The 14,497-nt window shown below is 36.9% G+C and overlaps 1 protein-coding gene and 1 pseudogene across 3 annotated transcripts; one reads left to right on the top strand and one right to left on the bottom strand.

Moving 5' to 3' along the window:
- Positions 1–298: 298 nt before the first annotated feature.
- On the bottom strand, positions 299–4,002 carry LOC127939794 (transcription factor Sox-14-like; annotated as a pseudogene).
- Positions 3,248–13,451, top strand: LOC128027645 (septin-2). 3 transcript variants are annotated; one of them, XM_052615441.1, is made up of 13 exons: positions 3,248–3,366; positions 4,112–4,153; positions 4,324–4,438; positions 5,836–5,922; positions 6,103–6,226; positions 8,672–8,806; positions 8,940–9,057; positions 9,142–9,243; positions 9,739–9,884; positions 10,123–10,206; positions 11,865–11,925; positions 12,004–12,092; positions 12,425–13,451. In XM_052615441.1, the coding sequence occupies exons 2-12, from the start codon at positions 4,130–4,132 to the stop codon at positions 12,064–12,066; spliced, it is 1,059 nt and encodes a 352-aa protein (XP_052471401.1). In that variant the 5' UTR covers positions 3,248–3,366; positions 4,112–4,129; the 3' UTR covers positions 12,067–12,092; positions 12,425–13,451. The 3 variants fall into 3 exon arrangements, with proteins under 3 accessions (XP_052471401.1, XP_052471383.1, XP_052471390.1); XM_052615423.1 differs by having other exon boundaries at positions 10,123–10,245; XM_052615430.1 differs by lacking the exon at positions 3,248–3,366 and adding an exon at positions 3,901–3,993 and having other exon boundaries at positions 10,123–10,245.
- Positions 13,452–14,497: the final 1,046 nt, after the last annotated feature.

Raw genomic sequence — 14,497 nt, 5'->3', positions numbered from 1 at the left:
ATGTAGGCTATATTTAATATTTGTATTTTTGTTGTTTTTTGGCAATTCAGAATGTAGAAAATGTCTTTTAACGAGTCCATTCAGTAAAATACAAATTTTCAACTAAAAATAAAATCTCAATATACAAAGACTATTCAAATCATCACTCAATGCCAGGCATGTAATTGTAGTAAAATTAATCTCTGGCTCTGAACAGTAAGTAATTAATTATAGGCAATTTTTCTATTATTATTATTATTATTATTATTATTATTATTATTACAATAATACCAAATGGGCTTTATAAATTAATGTGAAAACAAATGTGAGATCCCATACATAGAAACAAATAAATAAATAAATTACATTACTATTATTAGGCTAATAAAAATAGTTAAATTTATTTTAATCAACATGTATAAAAAGCTGCACTTGGAAGTTAAACTGAGAAAAGACCAGACGATTTCTATCTTAGAAAAAAAACAAGACTAATGACATTTTAATGACTGAGTCACAGCGCTGTAGAGGTGATTGCAATCTTGCTCATACCTGGAAACACTATATAGGCAACTGGAGGTGTGAGACTGGATAAAGGCCAGGGTGAACAGTTACAGGGCAGCAGGTACCCGGGGTTTACAGGTGACAGGTGAGTGTGCGCGTACTGACCGGAGCATCCCAGACTCCCGGAGGACCTGTGTCCACTCTGATAGCTAAAAGCTGGAGAACAAGCAAATGATTCCGAGGTTAAAGCAGTTTTTCAGGTTGAAAAGCTGCTGACATGCTCGGCTCCATAATAGGATGTTGCATGGTCACAGCTGAATGAAGTGGTCGTGGTTTGTCCAAATTTGAGAGAAACTCTCGCTCGCCCGTGATGCGGTAAAGGCAACAGCGTGTGCTTCCTCTGCAGTCCTTTAGGTTTGCGTCTCGGTCGGTATTTGTAGTGTGGATGCTCTCTCATGTGTTGGGCGCATAGTCTTTTAGCCTCGTCGATGTAAGGTCTTTTTTCCGACTCTGAGAGCCGCTTCCACTCGCCGGCAGGATTTTTTTTTTTTTTTTGCCCAGTGAAACTGAAGTGTGTGAGAACGACTGATTCGTTTTGTGAGATGTTTATTTCAAATCTCTGAGGGTTTCAAAGAAAGCACTGTGCACCGAGGACACATAACCTCTCGCGCCCAATAAGCGCTTGAGCGACTGAATACAGTTACAATGTTGCCAAAAAAGGGACTCAATAAAATCACAATGACTTTAAAGCTGCCTATAAAAGTTTAGGTAAGCCGCTCTTTCAAACACACACACACACACACACACACACACACACACAGCCTTGATCTTGCAGTGCGAGGACTCTATTAAGTAAACTCTGTCCTTGGTGCTGACAGATTATTTACAGAAAAAGCTGTTGTAAGCATCACATTTTCATTAATTTTATTTGTGATCAACAATTTAGCTTAAAAGTTACATGATTGCATGAGGGAAAATTTATTGTATTGTAGGAGCCACGGCCATTTCCTTTACAACCATTTTTATTTTAATCACCTTCTTGCTTTGGCCAGTGAATTTGACATGCCCCTGCAGAGTGAAGGGATTTAAAGAATGAAAGGACAAACATTTTACTTATATGCATAATAATGATAAAATGTCAAGTATTTAATGTCAAAATGCATTTGCACCCAGAAGAATACTGAAGCATTTACAACATTTCTAATGTTTAAAATATTTTATTTTCCAAATAAAAGGTTTTCTTTCAAACTTTCTATTCATCAAAGAAGCCTGGAAAAAGCATCACGGTTTCAACAAAAACATTAAACAGTTTGCACCTACTAAACTGGATGCTTCTGTTTTTAATATTGATAATAACAAGCAATGTTTCTTGAGCAGCAAATCAGAGTGATTTGTGAAGGATCATGTGACACTGAAGATGCTGGTGCACCACCAGATTTCCTCTGCTCTGGGGGATAAAGCTTGTGCTTATTTTAGTCATTTTTGAGAGAAGTCAAGCTTTGCTTTAATAGCCTTTCATGGAAATACTGGTGGTAAAAAATGTGCTGGAGGAATGAAGGAGACAGCACAAATCTTGAGAAGTGCCACGATCTATCCCTAGCCACTCTGTCACCCCTGTGAAATTAATTTTGGAGATAAAGCACCAGATCACAGCAGTCAGCAGCCAGACATTTGCAATAAGGCATTTCAACGCAAAGCACTAAATGCAGGTTAAAGACTTTGGATGAACCACAGCAAATTAAATGGAGCTTTTACGTGAGAGATGCCCTGTAAGCATTCCAATACTCAGTGTAAGTTGATGAGGGATGTACAGAATGCAGAGATGCAGTTTTTTTGTGTCACATATCAGTGTCATTTGTCATTACAGTTAATATTTAATCCACAAGGTCTCTTTATTTTCAATACCTCTAAAATAATCCTTGTAGCTGTGTATATTGCTTATGTTACTTGCTTCGAAACATATGACCTTGTTTTATTTAGAAATATATATATAGACTAAATTTTGAGAATGTAGACAGTTTTTGGATGCAATTTTTTATTGTCTTACAAGGTATTTTTGTTTGTGCGGGAGACAGAAAGAGAGTAATGTCTGATAATCTTCATCATTAATCATATTCTACACATAACAAGAGGTAGTCGTCATGTATTATTAGTAGGGGTTGATAATATTTAGTTTATATGTTTAAAAAAATCCAAGCGTTTTCAGTAACTTCCTGTGACGTTTAACACCTTTGTTTTTTCTGTAAAATTCGTAATGACCAACTGTCTACCGTTTATCACCACAAGAGGTCACTGCCAATTATACATTTTATAGGTGTGAAATTATGAATAGAAACGCATATAATCTGAGGTGTTTTAAATCATTGACGATACATTTCTTATTTGCTGTTGTTGAGTCCAGTCATGATGATTAGTCCTCTTGATATCCAATATTGCATACAGGGGATCTACTGAATCAAACGTAGTGTGGCTGAACCAGTTATTTTAAAACTTGTTATACAATTAGAACAAAATTTAGAGCTCTTAAAATATAACACAAAATACTACACATATTATTTTTCTATTTTTATGTCCATGTAATGAAATCTGAAAAGAAAGGAATCAATTAGATACAGAGGAAAAATAATACGCCGATTTTAATTTTATGTTTTGATAAGTGAAGTTTTGTGCATAATTTGAAGTCCGTAAGCAACATTTATAATCATCTTTCATTTGGAGCTGCGACGGGACTTTTATTTTGAATCAACGAGACTTTTTCACGTTTACTTCACAGTCACTATTGCTTTGCTGTCGGCGTTAGTGCGAGTTCCGGAATCTCAGGAATTTGGGCTGTTCGTCTCCTCAAGCTCCTGCGGTAGCGAACTCAAGATTTTCTGCGACTGAAAGGTAAACCAAATCCATTTACTCAAGTAATTTCTGTGCTCCAGATCACAGGTCAGGTTTTATCTGATGCGTGACTTCTGCGTGTCACTCGCGCGTCACTTCTGAATGAGCTCCGTTAACAGAGGTGTGTCACTACAGAGAAATCAGCCCTACACCAGCCAGCAACAACATTTACAGTACAGATCCTCGATTAATTTCATGTTAATAAAATGTGTGCATGATACAAATGCCCATGGAGTTATAAGATTTCATTAATTTCCATCATTTTTGTTATGTCTATAAATCATGCTTTTAAAATGAGGGAAAATAATCCTGTTATTTAAGGGGTAAAATATATTTTTAGGTTATTATATATTTTTTTTTCTTATTGTCATTCTCAAAGTCATCTCGGAGCCCATGGTAGAAAATCTCTGCTCGAATTAAATTTGAACTGCATTCAACAAAAACACGGGGATATAAATAACTGCTTTATTTGAATTTGAATGTGTTACGTTAAACATCAATTTCTAGTGCTCTTAGATTAAAATGGCTGGTGCAGGTTTGTGGTGAGACTGATGCTCGCAGACAGGAACTGACTTCCTGTTCCTGTAAGAGCTGTAAAAACTGTTTGTCGACAGCTTTCTCGTGCATGTAAGTCATTTTGCGACATCAAGATGCTCAATTTGTAAGAAAGTTAACGCCTGTTGTTGTTTTTAAATGTAAAGTGGTAATATCTAAACTCTAAACAAGCCTGTTGTTGTTTTTGCAGGTTTGGTTCGAGCTCATAATGTCTCAAGCTGATAAAATGAAGGTAAGGAAATTAGTTTTAGTTTTATGTAGAGATCGATGTGCAAGGAAACTGGGCATGTTCAGAAAATGTTCTGAGCTCTGAATGTTATTGCTTTTAAGAGAATCAAGTTTTTATAGATAGCATTGTATTAAGACTTATTAAATGTTCATGTTCTGTTTTCTTGTGGTCAGCAAGGACAGTTTACAAACCCAGAGACTCCTGGGTATGTGGGATTTGCGAATTTGCCAAATCAGGTGCATCGGAAATCAGTGAAAAAGGGCTTCGAGTTCACTCTCATGGTGGTGGGTAAGTAATGTGGATGTGATGTTTTGAATGTGCCTCATAAACGTAAAAATATTGCCAATAAACACTAATCACACACTTGAACAACTCCGCTGTTTGTCAACCAAAACACAGTGGCTCTCATTCACTGACCACGTGTACGTACAATCTGTGCATGAAAACTTTCACAAACAAATCATGATTCTCTAATAACTTTTGTTCTAATATTTATTCTGAATTTAGAGATACCTTAGGAACAACTGAAATCACAAATATGTGCAATAATCTTAAACTTTATTACAGTTATTTCATTTTAATTATATTTTATCATAGAAAAAATTAAAATAAAAGGTTGTTATAGTTTAAGCTGCTGGTTTCCTTTGCATAAAAATGTACAGCTGTCTAATCTTATTAAAGTTTACATTAAGTGAAAATCCCCTCATTTTCTAAATGTAATTGATCTTATTATGATCAATTAATCCAGTTCATGTTCATCTCCCTCCATGTTTGTGTGAATCACCCACATCTGAAAATCCATTTAACAACCGATGCAAAGAACCAAGTCCCTGACACTTTTTCTTTTTTAATAATCTGTTACTCTCAGATGTATGTCACAGTACAGAAGAAAATATCTGTCGCTACTTTTGATTCATCGCAATTTTAACATTAGAATCAGGTTAAGAACAAACGCATTTAAATATGAACAATCTGTGCGATTATTAGTGAATTTCCAATGTTCCCTTGCTATATATAATTAATACACTATACATTTTTCCCCATGCAATTCATATTATAACCAAGAGAAACAGTTCAGGTCTTTCTTTTTTTCTGTGGTATTAATGTAAAATGTGTAGCATAATTCTTGAACATATAGAGAAATAACACATCTTAGAAACATCATAGATGATCCATATGTGGAGGGAAAGCACATTTTATCATCTCGTCTCGTGGTTATTTTATAGTGAAATTGACTGTGGGAACAAGTTTGGCTGAACCACATTAATGATAAATCCTAGTTTGTTTTTGTTTTAAGGCAGCTGGGACTCTCCCCTCAGCCCTGTGTGTGTGTGTGTGTGTGTGTACAGCTGTTGACACACACATGAGATCTGCTGTGGGGAGGGTGACCGGGAGCTTACCACGCAGCAGAGCCCATTGTTCAGTCATCCCATCATCTTAAAATAAATCACAGAGGAATCCAGAACCTCCGACCACGAGCCCTTCCACTGCTGGAAGGCAGCTTTACTGAGACGTAGAAACAAAACACTGACTAGAGGAACAGATAATTGCACAAAACGCTTACGTCCGTGTTGAACAGTGACATCACACTGTTTATTCTTGGCAAAAGGGAAATGCAGTCAAGGTGTTTTTAGAGTTGATCTGATGAATTAGTGTTTCCTCATTAGCACCTCTGCTGTTTTCAGGCGAGTCGGGTTTGGGGAAGTCCACGCTGATCAACAGTTTGTTCCTCACTGATCTCTACCCGGAGAGGGTCATCCCTGGTGCTGCAGGTGAGAGTTTCAAAACTGAGGACGTTACATCAGGTGTTCAGATACCGAAGCGTAATCTGATCAGAAAGTGTAAACAATGGCCTGGTGAACATCGGTGGCCTGATGTTTTGCACAGAAGGACTGATCTCGGCCTTTTGAGTCTCCCCTGATATATCTTTTACATGTGCTCTTGTCATACAGAGAAGATTGAGCGCACGGTTCAGATCGAGGCCTCAACTGTGGAGATCGAGGAGCGTGGAGTGAAGCTGCGTCTCACTGTGGTCGACACACCTGGATACGGTGATGCCATCAACAGCCAGGACTGGTGAGGGTTGCTTTTTAGTGTATTCAGAGATGGTTTTTATAATCTATATCTTCATTTGTGTTATTCTAAATAAAGTTATACAAATCTGTGATGACATGAGGGTGAATAAATTAGTTTTTTTTTTTTTGGGGGGGGGGGGGGGGGGACTTTACCTTTAAGAGAGCTTTGGTTGTGGGTTTTTTGGTTTAGTTTTTTCCAAGAGACATTTCATGGTGTAATTGGAGATATGAAGAACAGAGAGTGCAGTGGAGGAATGAAGGAAGCAGGTTTCTTATTTCTTTTCGTTAGTTCTGGGAATGCTGCTCTGCTAGTGGAAGTGGTGAGACCGGAAACATGTGTGACCTCTTCCTGACTGCTCCCTGACCCACTTGAGCACAAAAACAGCAAAGAGAAGATATTGAAGTGCTTGTATCTGAAAAAGGAAATGTATGCTGTCAAATAACTTTTATACAAGTGAAACTTGACATTCTAATTTCAATCCACACAAAGTCATTTCAAAATCATATTTTTTTAATCTAGATTCATCTCACTGTAATCTTGGAATTAATCTAGATTAAAATGGCTCATTTGAATTCTGCCGAAGGCATTCAGAATATATGTGCTACCCAAATAAATTAATGACTAAAAGTAAGTCTTTGAGAATGGGTTTCTCAAGCCAGGTGGTGCATTAGACCAGGGGCTCATCTCCTGTTTCCAAAATGCATCACAAACTGCTTGAGAAAGCTGTAAACTAATTCCACACTGCACAAGATGCAAACAACCTTACGCCTGTTTCACACATACTCCGTATGCGCTGCATATTTTTTTACACACCCATGTTAACGGATTCCAGCGTTCACGCGGTTGCGGTCCTTAAGTGCGTAGAAGCGATGTGTCTGCAGCAGTGCAGCGATCGTTTACGTACCGAGTAGCAGACTGCAAATGCGTCCTGTGTGAAAGCACAATGAGTACGAGTCCGTGCTGCTTCTGCTCCACATACGAAATGCACACGGACTGCTTAAGCACTGCAGACGGAGTATGTGTGAAACAGGTGTGCGTCTTGAAAATTGAAAAATTCCCTGAAGCAAACTCGGTGGCTTCAGCTGCATCCATGTTAGCACATCATGTTTGATGTGGTAATTTCACAGTAGGCATACACACACGTTTAAAGACTCGTTCTCGCCCCCTACAGATTCGGCTAGGTATACATCTGAGCTAAAACATCGAGGTGAAAGTCATCATAACTCTCCTAGTATAGACCCAGCTCCTAACCCAATTTTGAGGATAGATTAACGGTGATATTTTTTTTATCGCTTGATAAGAGTCTCACATTAACGCAGCACGCTAACACCAGTAACGGACCACCACTAGTTAAAACCATTTCAGCTTTTTTTTTACCGGAAGGCCTGGGGCATTTTCCATGCTGTGCTGCCTTTACACTGCTGTTGTAGAGTGCAACAGTGCTCTCCCACTCTTTCAGCATACTTGGTTTTGAATATTTTTCTAGAAATGCGCCAATCGATCGGCCAGGGATCGGAATCTAACGATTTTCCTCATGATCGGCCCGGATCGGTGACAGGCCGATCAGTCTTACTTCTGTCTGATATCGAGCTGATCCGTTTGTTACCACCAGCACCGGCACTAATCTATATTAGTAAAGCACACAGGCCACTCTCGGTCTCAAACAGCTTGTGAAGTACACATATCTTAATGAGTATGCAGTTAAACACAGTCAGTTTTGGAACGTTAAATAGTTGAGAGAGTTACACACAGTCATGTTGTGTAACAGTATATTGGGTCCATGGATAAACTCTTAAAGGTATCACAGTCCAATATTCCTGCTGCTGTCTGTCATATTAATCAAGGAACAAAAGACAAAGAAAATCACTTTCTGCTCTTGACTGAATATGTTTTATAACGGCTATGGTAAGCATTCATTTTTATAAAATTTTTACAATGAAGACTAAAGAAATTACCTTTGATAAAAATGTACATTTGAATCAAAGGTTTTTTTTTTTTTTTTTATGAAAATAAGACTTTTCGTTGAAGAAAAATAGATTTATGTTTGTATATGGTGTCAGTTATAGTTCTAACAAAAAACACTAACAAAAAAACGTGAATCGGCCAAGAAAATTGCAATCAGTGCATATCTATTTGCATTCCTTTTTTCCATTTAAAAAAACAAAACAAAAACAAATCTCAGATTCAGAAACAAAAATGTTAGTTATTTGGCAAAATATGCAGACTGACTCTGATAATAAGGAGAACATTCCTGTAATTTATACAGAAGGATCCCAGCATTACAAACAAGTGGTTGAAGTTTAAAAAGATCCTGATACTTTCAGTCTGATCTATACATTTTCAGATTTGTTATAGGGATGGGGGCAGGTCAAATGTCTCCATTGTTTATAAACTCTATGCAGTTGTTTAATCGTGTCCTGTTTTTATTTTTTTTATATATAACAGCTTTAACACCATTATCTCCTACATTGATGACCAGTTTGAGCGCTACCTGCATGATGAGAGTGGACTCAACCGCAGGCACATTGTGGACAACCGTGTGCACTGCTGCTTCTACTTCATTTCCCCTCTGGGTCACGGGTGAGCGCTTACATTTCACTCAACTAAAACATGTTTTTATAACACCTTCCTCTGTCGTAGGTGTGAGTTTAAGAGTTCACACAGTTCTGTTCTGGATTTAAATGACTGATTTTCCCATTATCTTATTTTATAGGATGAAGCCTCTAGATGTCCAATTCATGAAGGCCATTCACAACAAAGTGAATGTAGTTCCTGTTATTGCTAAAGCGGATACGCTGACACTGAGGGAGAGAGAGAGACTCAAGCGCAGGGTAAGCCATTCAGGCTTCTTTCCAAAGATGGACTGATCACATGCTTGGTTTGTTGGCTATATGTGTCTTTTTGTGGGATACTAGATTCTGGATGAAATCGATGAGCATGGCATCAAGATCTATCACCTCCCTGATGCCGAGTCTGATGAGGATGAAGATTTCAAAGAGCAGACCCGGATTCTCAAGGTGTGTGTGTTGTTGTTTTTTGTTCCTCATATATTTTTATAAAGAGACAGGTCACCCTAAGGAAGAATATCACCATTTATTCATGTTGTTCAAAACCCATGTGTTTCAAACACTCCCCGAAAAACACAAAAGCACCATAAACGTACATTACTTCAAAAGTATAGGGTCAGTAATATTTTTTTCTTATTTTAATTATAATTTAATTATTGATCAAATTAGAGTTTAAAATATATAAAAGTTGTTATTTTAAATAGTCATGATATTTCACAGTATTGCAGTTTTTACCTTATATGTGATCAAACAAATGTAGCCCTGGTGAACATTTAGTGAGAATTATTCACACTGGTTTTGGGAATTGTAGTTTGGACCAGGGTGAGAAATGGCAGAATTGTAGTTTCTGAGATCACTTGATGCTCACCGTTTCCTGCTCTTCAGGAGACTGCGTCCAAACTAGGCTAGGTCTTTTAAAGGTTCCTTTTCATCTTTGTGTTGTAGGCCAGCATACCGTTTGCCGTGGTGGGATCCAACCAGCAGATTGAGGCTAAAGGGAAGAAAGTGAGGGGGCGTTTGTACCCATGGGGTGTGGTGGAGGTAGAAAACCCAGAACACAATGACTTCCTCAAACTTCGCACTATGCTAATGTAAGTCATTTCAAGTTCTCTGTTCTTTAACGTTCAAAAATTCTTGATTTTACACAAATAAAAAAACGAGGCTGTGAAGGAAATTGGAGTTGATTGTTTAGTCTTCAAAACACCCCCCACCACCCCCACCTCGCAGTAAAATGAATTAAATGGAGTGTATTTCTGTCCCTCTCAGCCTTATTTCCATTCTAAGATTGACTGTCATTATTGTCTGTTGATGGTTATGTCATCCATCCAGCACCCACATGCAGGACCTTCAAGAAGTTACTCAGGACCTTCACTACGAGAACTTCCGCTCGGAGCGCCTCAAACGGGGCGGCAGGTTGTCCTCCCATGGTTACATTCTGCCTTTGTCGCCTGCGTACGTACTGCTCTGCTTGCCTTTCTCCACCTCCTCCCTTAACCTCCATGAAAAAAATCAGAGCTTTGTGAGTGTAGCCGCAGATTATTTGAATAGCCCAAACCTGCCAACACTAAGCGGATGTATTGAAATAGCTATTTTTTTACATACCGTATTTTCCGTACTATAAGTCGCACTTTTTTTCATAGTTTGGCTGGTGCTGCGACTTATAGTCAGGTGCGACTTATTTATTAAAATTAATTTGACATTAACTGAGAGAAGTGAACCGAGAGAAAACATTACCGTCTCCAGCCACGAGAGGGCGCTCTATGCTGCTCGGTGCTCCTGTAGTCTACACTGAAGACATAGAGCGCCATCTAGCGGCTGGAGACGGTAATGTTTCCTCTTGGTTCTAAATAAATGCAATTTATAGTCCAGTGCGACTTATGTTTTTTTCCTCATCATGACGCATTTTTTGGACTGATGCGACTTATACTCAGGTGCAACTTATAGTCCGAAAAATATGGTAGTCGCTTCTCATTTTTGTTCAATTCAAATATAGTAATTTGATAGCAGAAACGAAAGGAGAAGAGCAGCATTGCTTTGTCTGATTTTATCCTAATCAGTTGATGAAGTGTGTTCCATAAACTGTAGAGCTTGACTCAGTCTCATGGATCTGCAGCGAGCTGTCAGAGGATAGGAGGAGGAGGTACCACCTGTCCTTCAGCCTGACGCTAGCACCGGCTCTGCTCTTCTCACTGTTTCACTCTCACGCATGCAAATACTTCAATACAAAGCCCTCTGTAACTGTCTGTTCCGCTTATCACACGCTTGTGCTAATAACTTGGATTTGTCTTTCTCGTCTTGCCTTAACTCTGCAATGCAAAACACTCTTCTGGTGGTTTACTAATACAGTTCTTGTCCTGTCATTTGTTAAATCACAGTTTTGAGAAATTATATAAATTATATTTTGGTAATTTATGAGCTTTTTTGTTGTTGTTGTTTTTATAGACAATTCATGTCCCCAATTTTTCTGTCACTGCAGTTAAATATTTTAGCACAATCCTATATATATATATATATATATATATATATATATATATATATATATATATATATATATATATATATATATATATATATATATATATATATATATATATATATATATATACACACACACACACACATATTTTTGTTCTATTTAGTCTTAATAATTTTAATTGATGCTAAATTAATCTATATTGCTGCAATCATTTTTTTGTCATCGGAACAAGAATATCTTCAGTGTTCGGTATATTTTAGTATATTCCACTAAAATATGCTTGGCACTTACATATATGCTTTTAAAAAATTATTTAATTTCCTTGCTCTAATCATTGAATATATTTTATGTACATTATTTAGTACAATTAATTATATTCATTTGAGAGCTTTTCTCAGCAAATATTTATATGCGTTGAATTCTGATTAATTGAATAAAGCTCCAATCACATTTCATTTAAATTCTTAAATTAATTTAAAGTTTAAATTTTTTTTTTTTTTAAACTACTGACCGTTTTGTTTTGACAATAGGAGAAACTAATTGTGAAGCCTCAGTATAGATGCGTGTCTCTTTACACTTGGTTTGTGTCACGCAGGCAAGGTCCGGAGCCAGAGGAAATGGACAAGGATATAATCTTACAGGAGAAGGAGGCTGAGGTAGGATCTCTCAAAGCAAACACAAGCTGAACGCTAATAAGACCAATGTGTGTGTGACTCTGTTTGTGTGTGGCTCAGCTGAGGCGGATGCAGGAGATGATCGCTAAGATGCAGGCGCAGATGCAGAAACATGGAGATTGAGACGGCCCACACTTGTGAGAAACACGGTAAGAGTACATTACAAACACCGAAACCCCAGAACAACACGACCGGTCACAGTATGATAACTGACTCGTAACTATAAGCAGTTCTGCGAACTGAGCTGCTCTTCAGCATTTGATGTTTTATTCGATATCATCGTTTTTGTAGTGTGATCTACAGTGACAATGATATGCCAATAAAGTTTTATATTTTAGTCCAACTTATCTTGTTTTTATTTTCTGCCCCCAAAAAATTGAAGTAGGGTTAAATTGATAAAGCAAAACTGCCATATTGGCCATTTATTTTTGTTTATTAAATATTCAGTTGGGGGGTGGTTATTTGTTTGTGTTTCTGACAGACGCAGACCTGTCGTTCGAGCTTGACCCAGTCAGACACGGAACGAGAGGAAGTGTTGCTAATGTGGAGAAAGAGGAGAGACTGGTCCTTAGCTCAACTTGCTTGCCATTGTCTTAGTTTCTTTCACTCTTGTGTGATTAAATGTGTTTTGTCAAATTTTTTTAAAAGCAGTAATAAGTGTTGTTGTTTTTTTTTGTTGTTTTTTTTTTCAAATGCTGTTCCTGATATCAATTTTTTTTTCCTGTTCCAGTAACCAAAAATGAAGAGCAACCATTAGTAATTTAGAAAAACAAAACCTGTTACGAAAGCCAAATGCTGCTGAGAAGGAATTTTCTACTGTAGAGCACCTTTATTAGTAGTGACCACTCAAACTCATTTCTGTCCCATCTAGCTTAACAAACACTGTGAAAATACAAGCAGCTGTTGAATTTGAGTGTGGGTTTTTTTTCATACTGTTTCTAAGCGTTGCCAGAGAGATTGCGGTCATCCTGTACGGGACTTTTCTGAAGCACTTCTCTCTTCCCTGCATGAAGTCTTGAAATATCAGTGCTGTTCAGTTGAATGGTCCCCAAACTGATGCAAAACATTATACTGTGACCCATGATTCATTCCCTGTGCCGGTTAATGAAGAAGCAGCTCATTTTGCTGATTTATTTTTTTTTTTTTTGTACCTGAATGCATACTGTCATGTTTGTACTATCAGACATTATTATGAGTGCAATGTGAAATTTACAACATCAAACATCAAAATATGCTGTTGTGCCCTTTGACCTTGATGCATGCCAAATTTGTACCTCCTTTTGGGATCTATGGTTAAAATAGTTTATCTTATTCCTGTGGTTGAATCAAATTTCCATATTTTAAGTGAAAAATTAAGTATGGGTTTCTATATGTTACACAAAAGCAAACTTTTATATAGTTGAATTTGCTTTCCATATTTGGTCATTCCAGCCTTAATGTTTCACTTGAGAACTTTCTATTAAACCATCACTGTCTATTATCTTTTAATAAAATTTTGTATTGAAACATTTTTAGGTTTTGCCCTTTTTTGGGTGTGTGGGGGGGTATTCACTTCTTAATTTGCTGTTGAATACAACAGGAAGGATTTGTTAAAATACTTGTTAAAATTACTTATCAGTTCTCTCGATGGCCGTTAGAGGTCATGAATTATAACATTTTAAAGAAATCAACATAATTATAATTATTATTCCCAGATATTGTAATTTAAACAAATTAATGAGGTTTTATAACTAAAGATAGAACAGAATCATTGACATTGTTAAAGAGAGTAGATGTGGGAGGCTCGGTGTGGAATCCAATGACATACGAACCTCCTGGTCGACCAGGTTTTGTGTGTGTATATATAAAATGTGTATATGTAAAAATTTTCATACTATGGATGAACACAGTAACAGTAGATAATACTTTTAGAGGAGCTTCTCACATTCTGAAGAGGCAGCACAGGAGTTCTGGATCAGTCATTACTACAAGAGAAAACAGATGTCTAACAGCAAGACAGTGAAGGAACTAACTACACAATTCTGACACCCAGTGGGACAGAAGAGCATAACCGCAAACTCTGCTCCTGATAGGTTAATAAAGGCCTTTAGTGACCCCTGATGGGATCTTGGCAATTAGTCAAGGCCTTGAATATGATGATTGAGTCGTCATTTTATGATTTATATAATTATTATGATTCATATTATTATTATTTATCTCTTACAAGCAGTTTTAGTTTAAGATTTATTATAAATCAATATTTTAAAAAATATTAATGTATACAGATCATGTAATATAAATAACTGTAGTATCAATAGATAGCACTATAAAAAAAAAAAAAAAAACTTGATCAATGTATATTTTCAAATGTATAAACTAAGTTAACAAGTTTCACTTATGCCTGCACTGATTTTTTTTTTTTGTCCTCCTTCATGTTTCATATGACGTTTAAATTTGTCATATTCTTCAATCTCTCAACTTTAGCAAAAAACCTTTAACCTTTAGTTTTGAATCTCGCTGGATCTCTCGCGAGAAGTAAATCAAACTTGCTTTGTCTTGTAAAGCTCATGATTGG

This window comes from Carassius gibelio, chromosome A2, assembly GCF_023724105.1.
Source record: "Carassius gibelio isolate Cgi1373 ecotype wild population from Czech Republic chromosome A2, carGib1.2-hapl.c, whole genome shotgun sequence".
Classification (NCBI taxonomy): domain Eukaryota; kingdom Metazoa; phylum Chordata; class Actinopteri; order Cypriniformes; family Cyprinidae; genus Carassius; species Carassius gibelio.
Note: the sequence above shows the minus strand (reverse complement) of the source record. Positions and strands in the feature narration are given on the sequence as shown.

Bases quoted from the DNA above. Each gene is read 5' to 3' on its own strand.
- LOC128027645 (XM_052615423.1), top strand. From the start codon at position 4,130: ATGTCTCAAGCTGATAAAATGAAG. The intron at 9,244-9,738 runs GTGTGTGTGTTG...TTTGTGTTGTAG, and splicing joins AGCAGACCCGGATTCTCAAG to GCCAGCATACCGTTTGCCGT. The intron at 10,246-11,864 runs GTACGTACTGCT...TGTGTCACGCAG, and splicing joins ATTCTGCCTTTGTCGCCTGC to GCAAGGTCCGGAGCCAGAGG.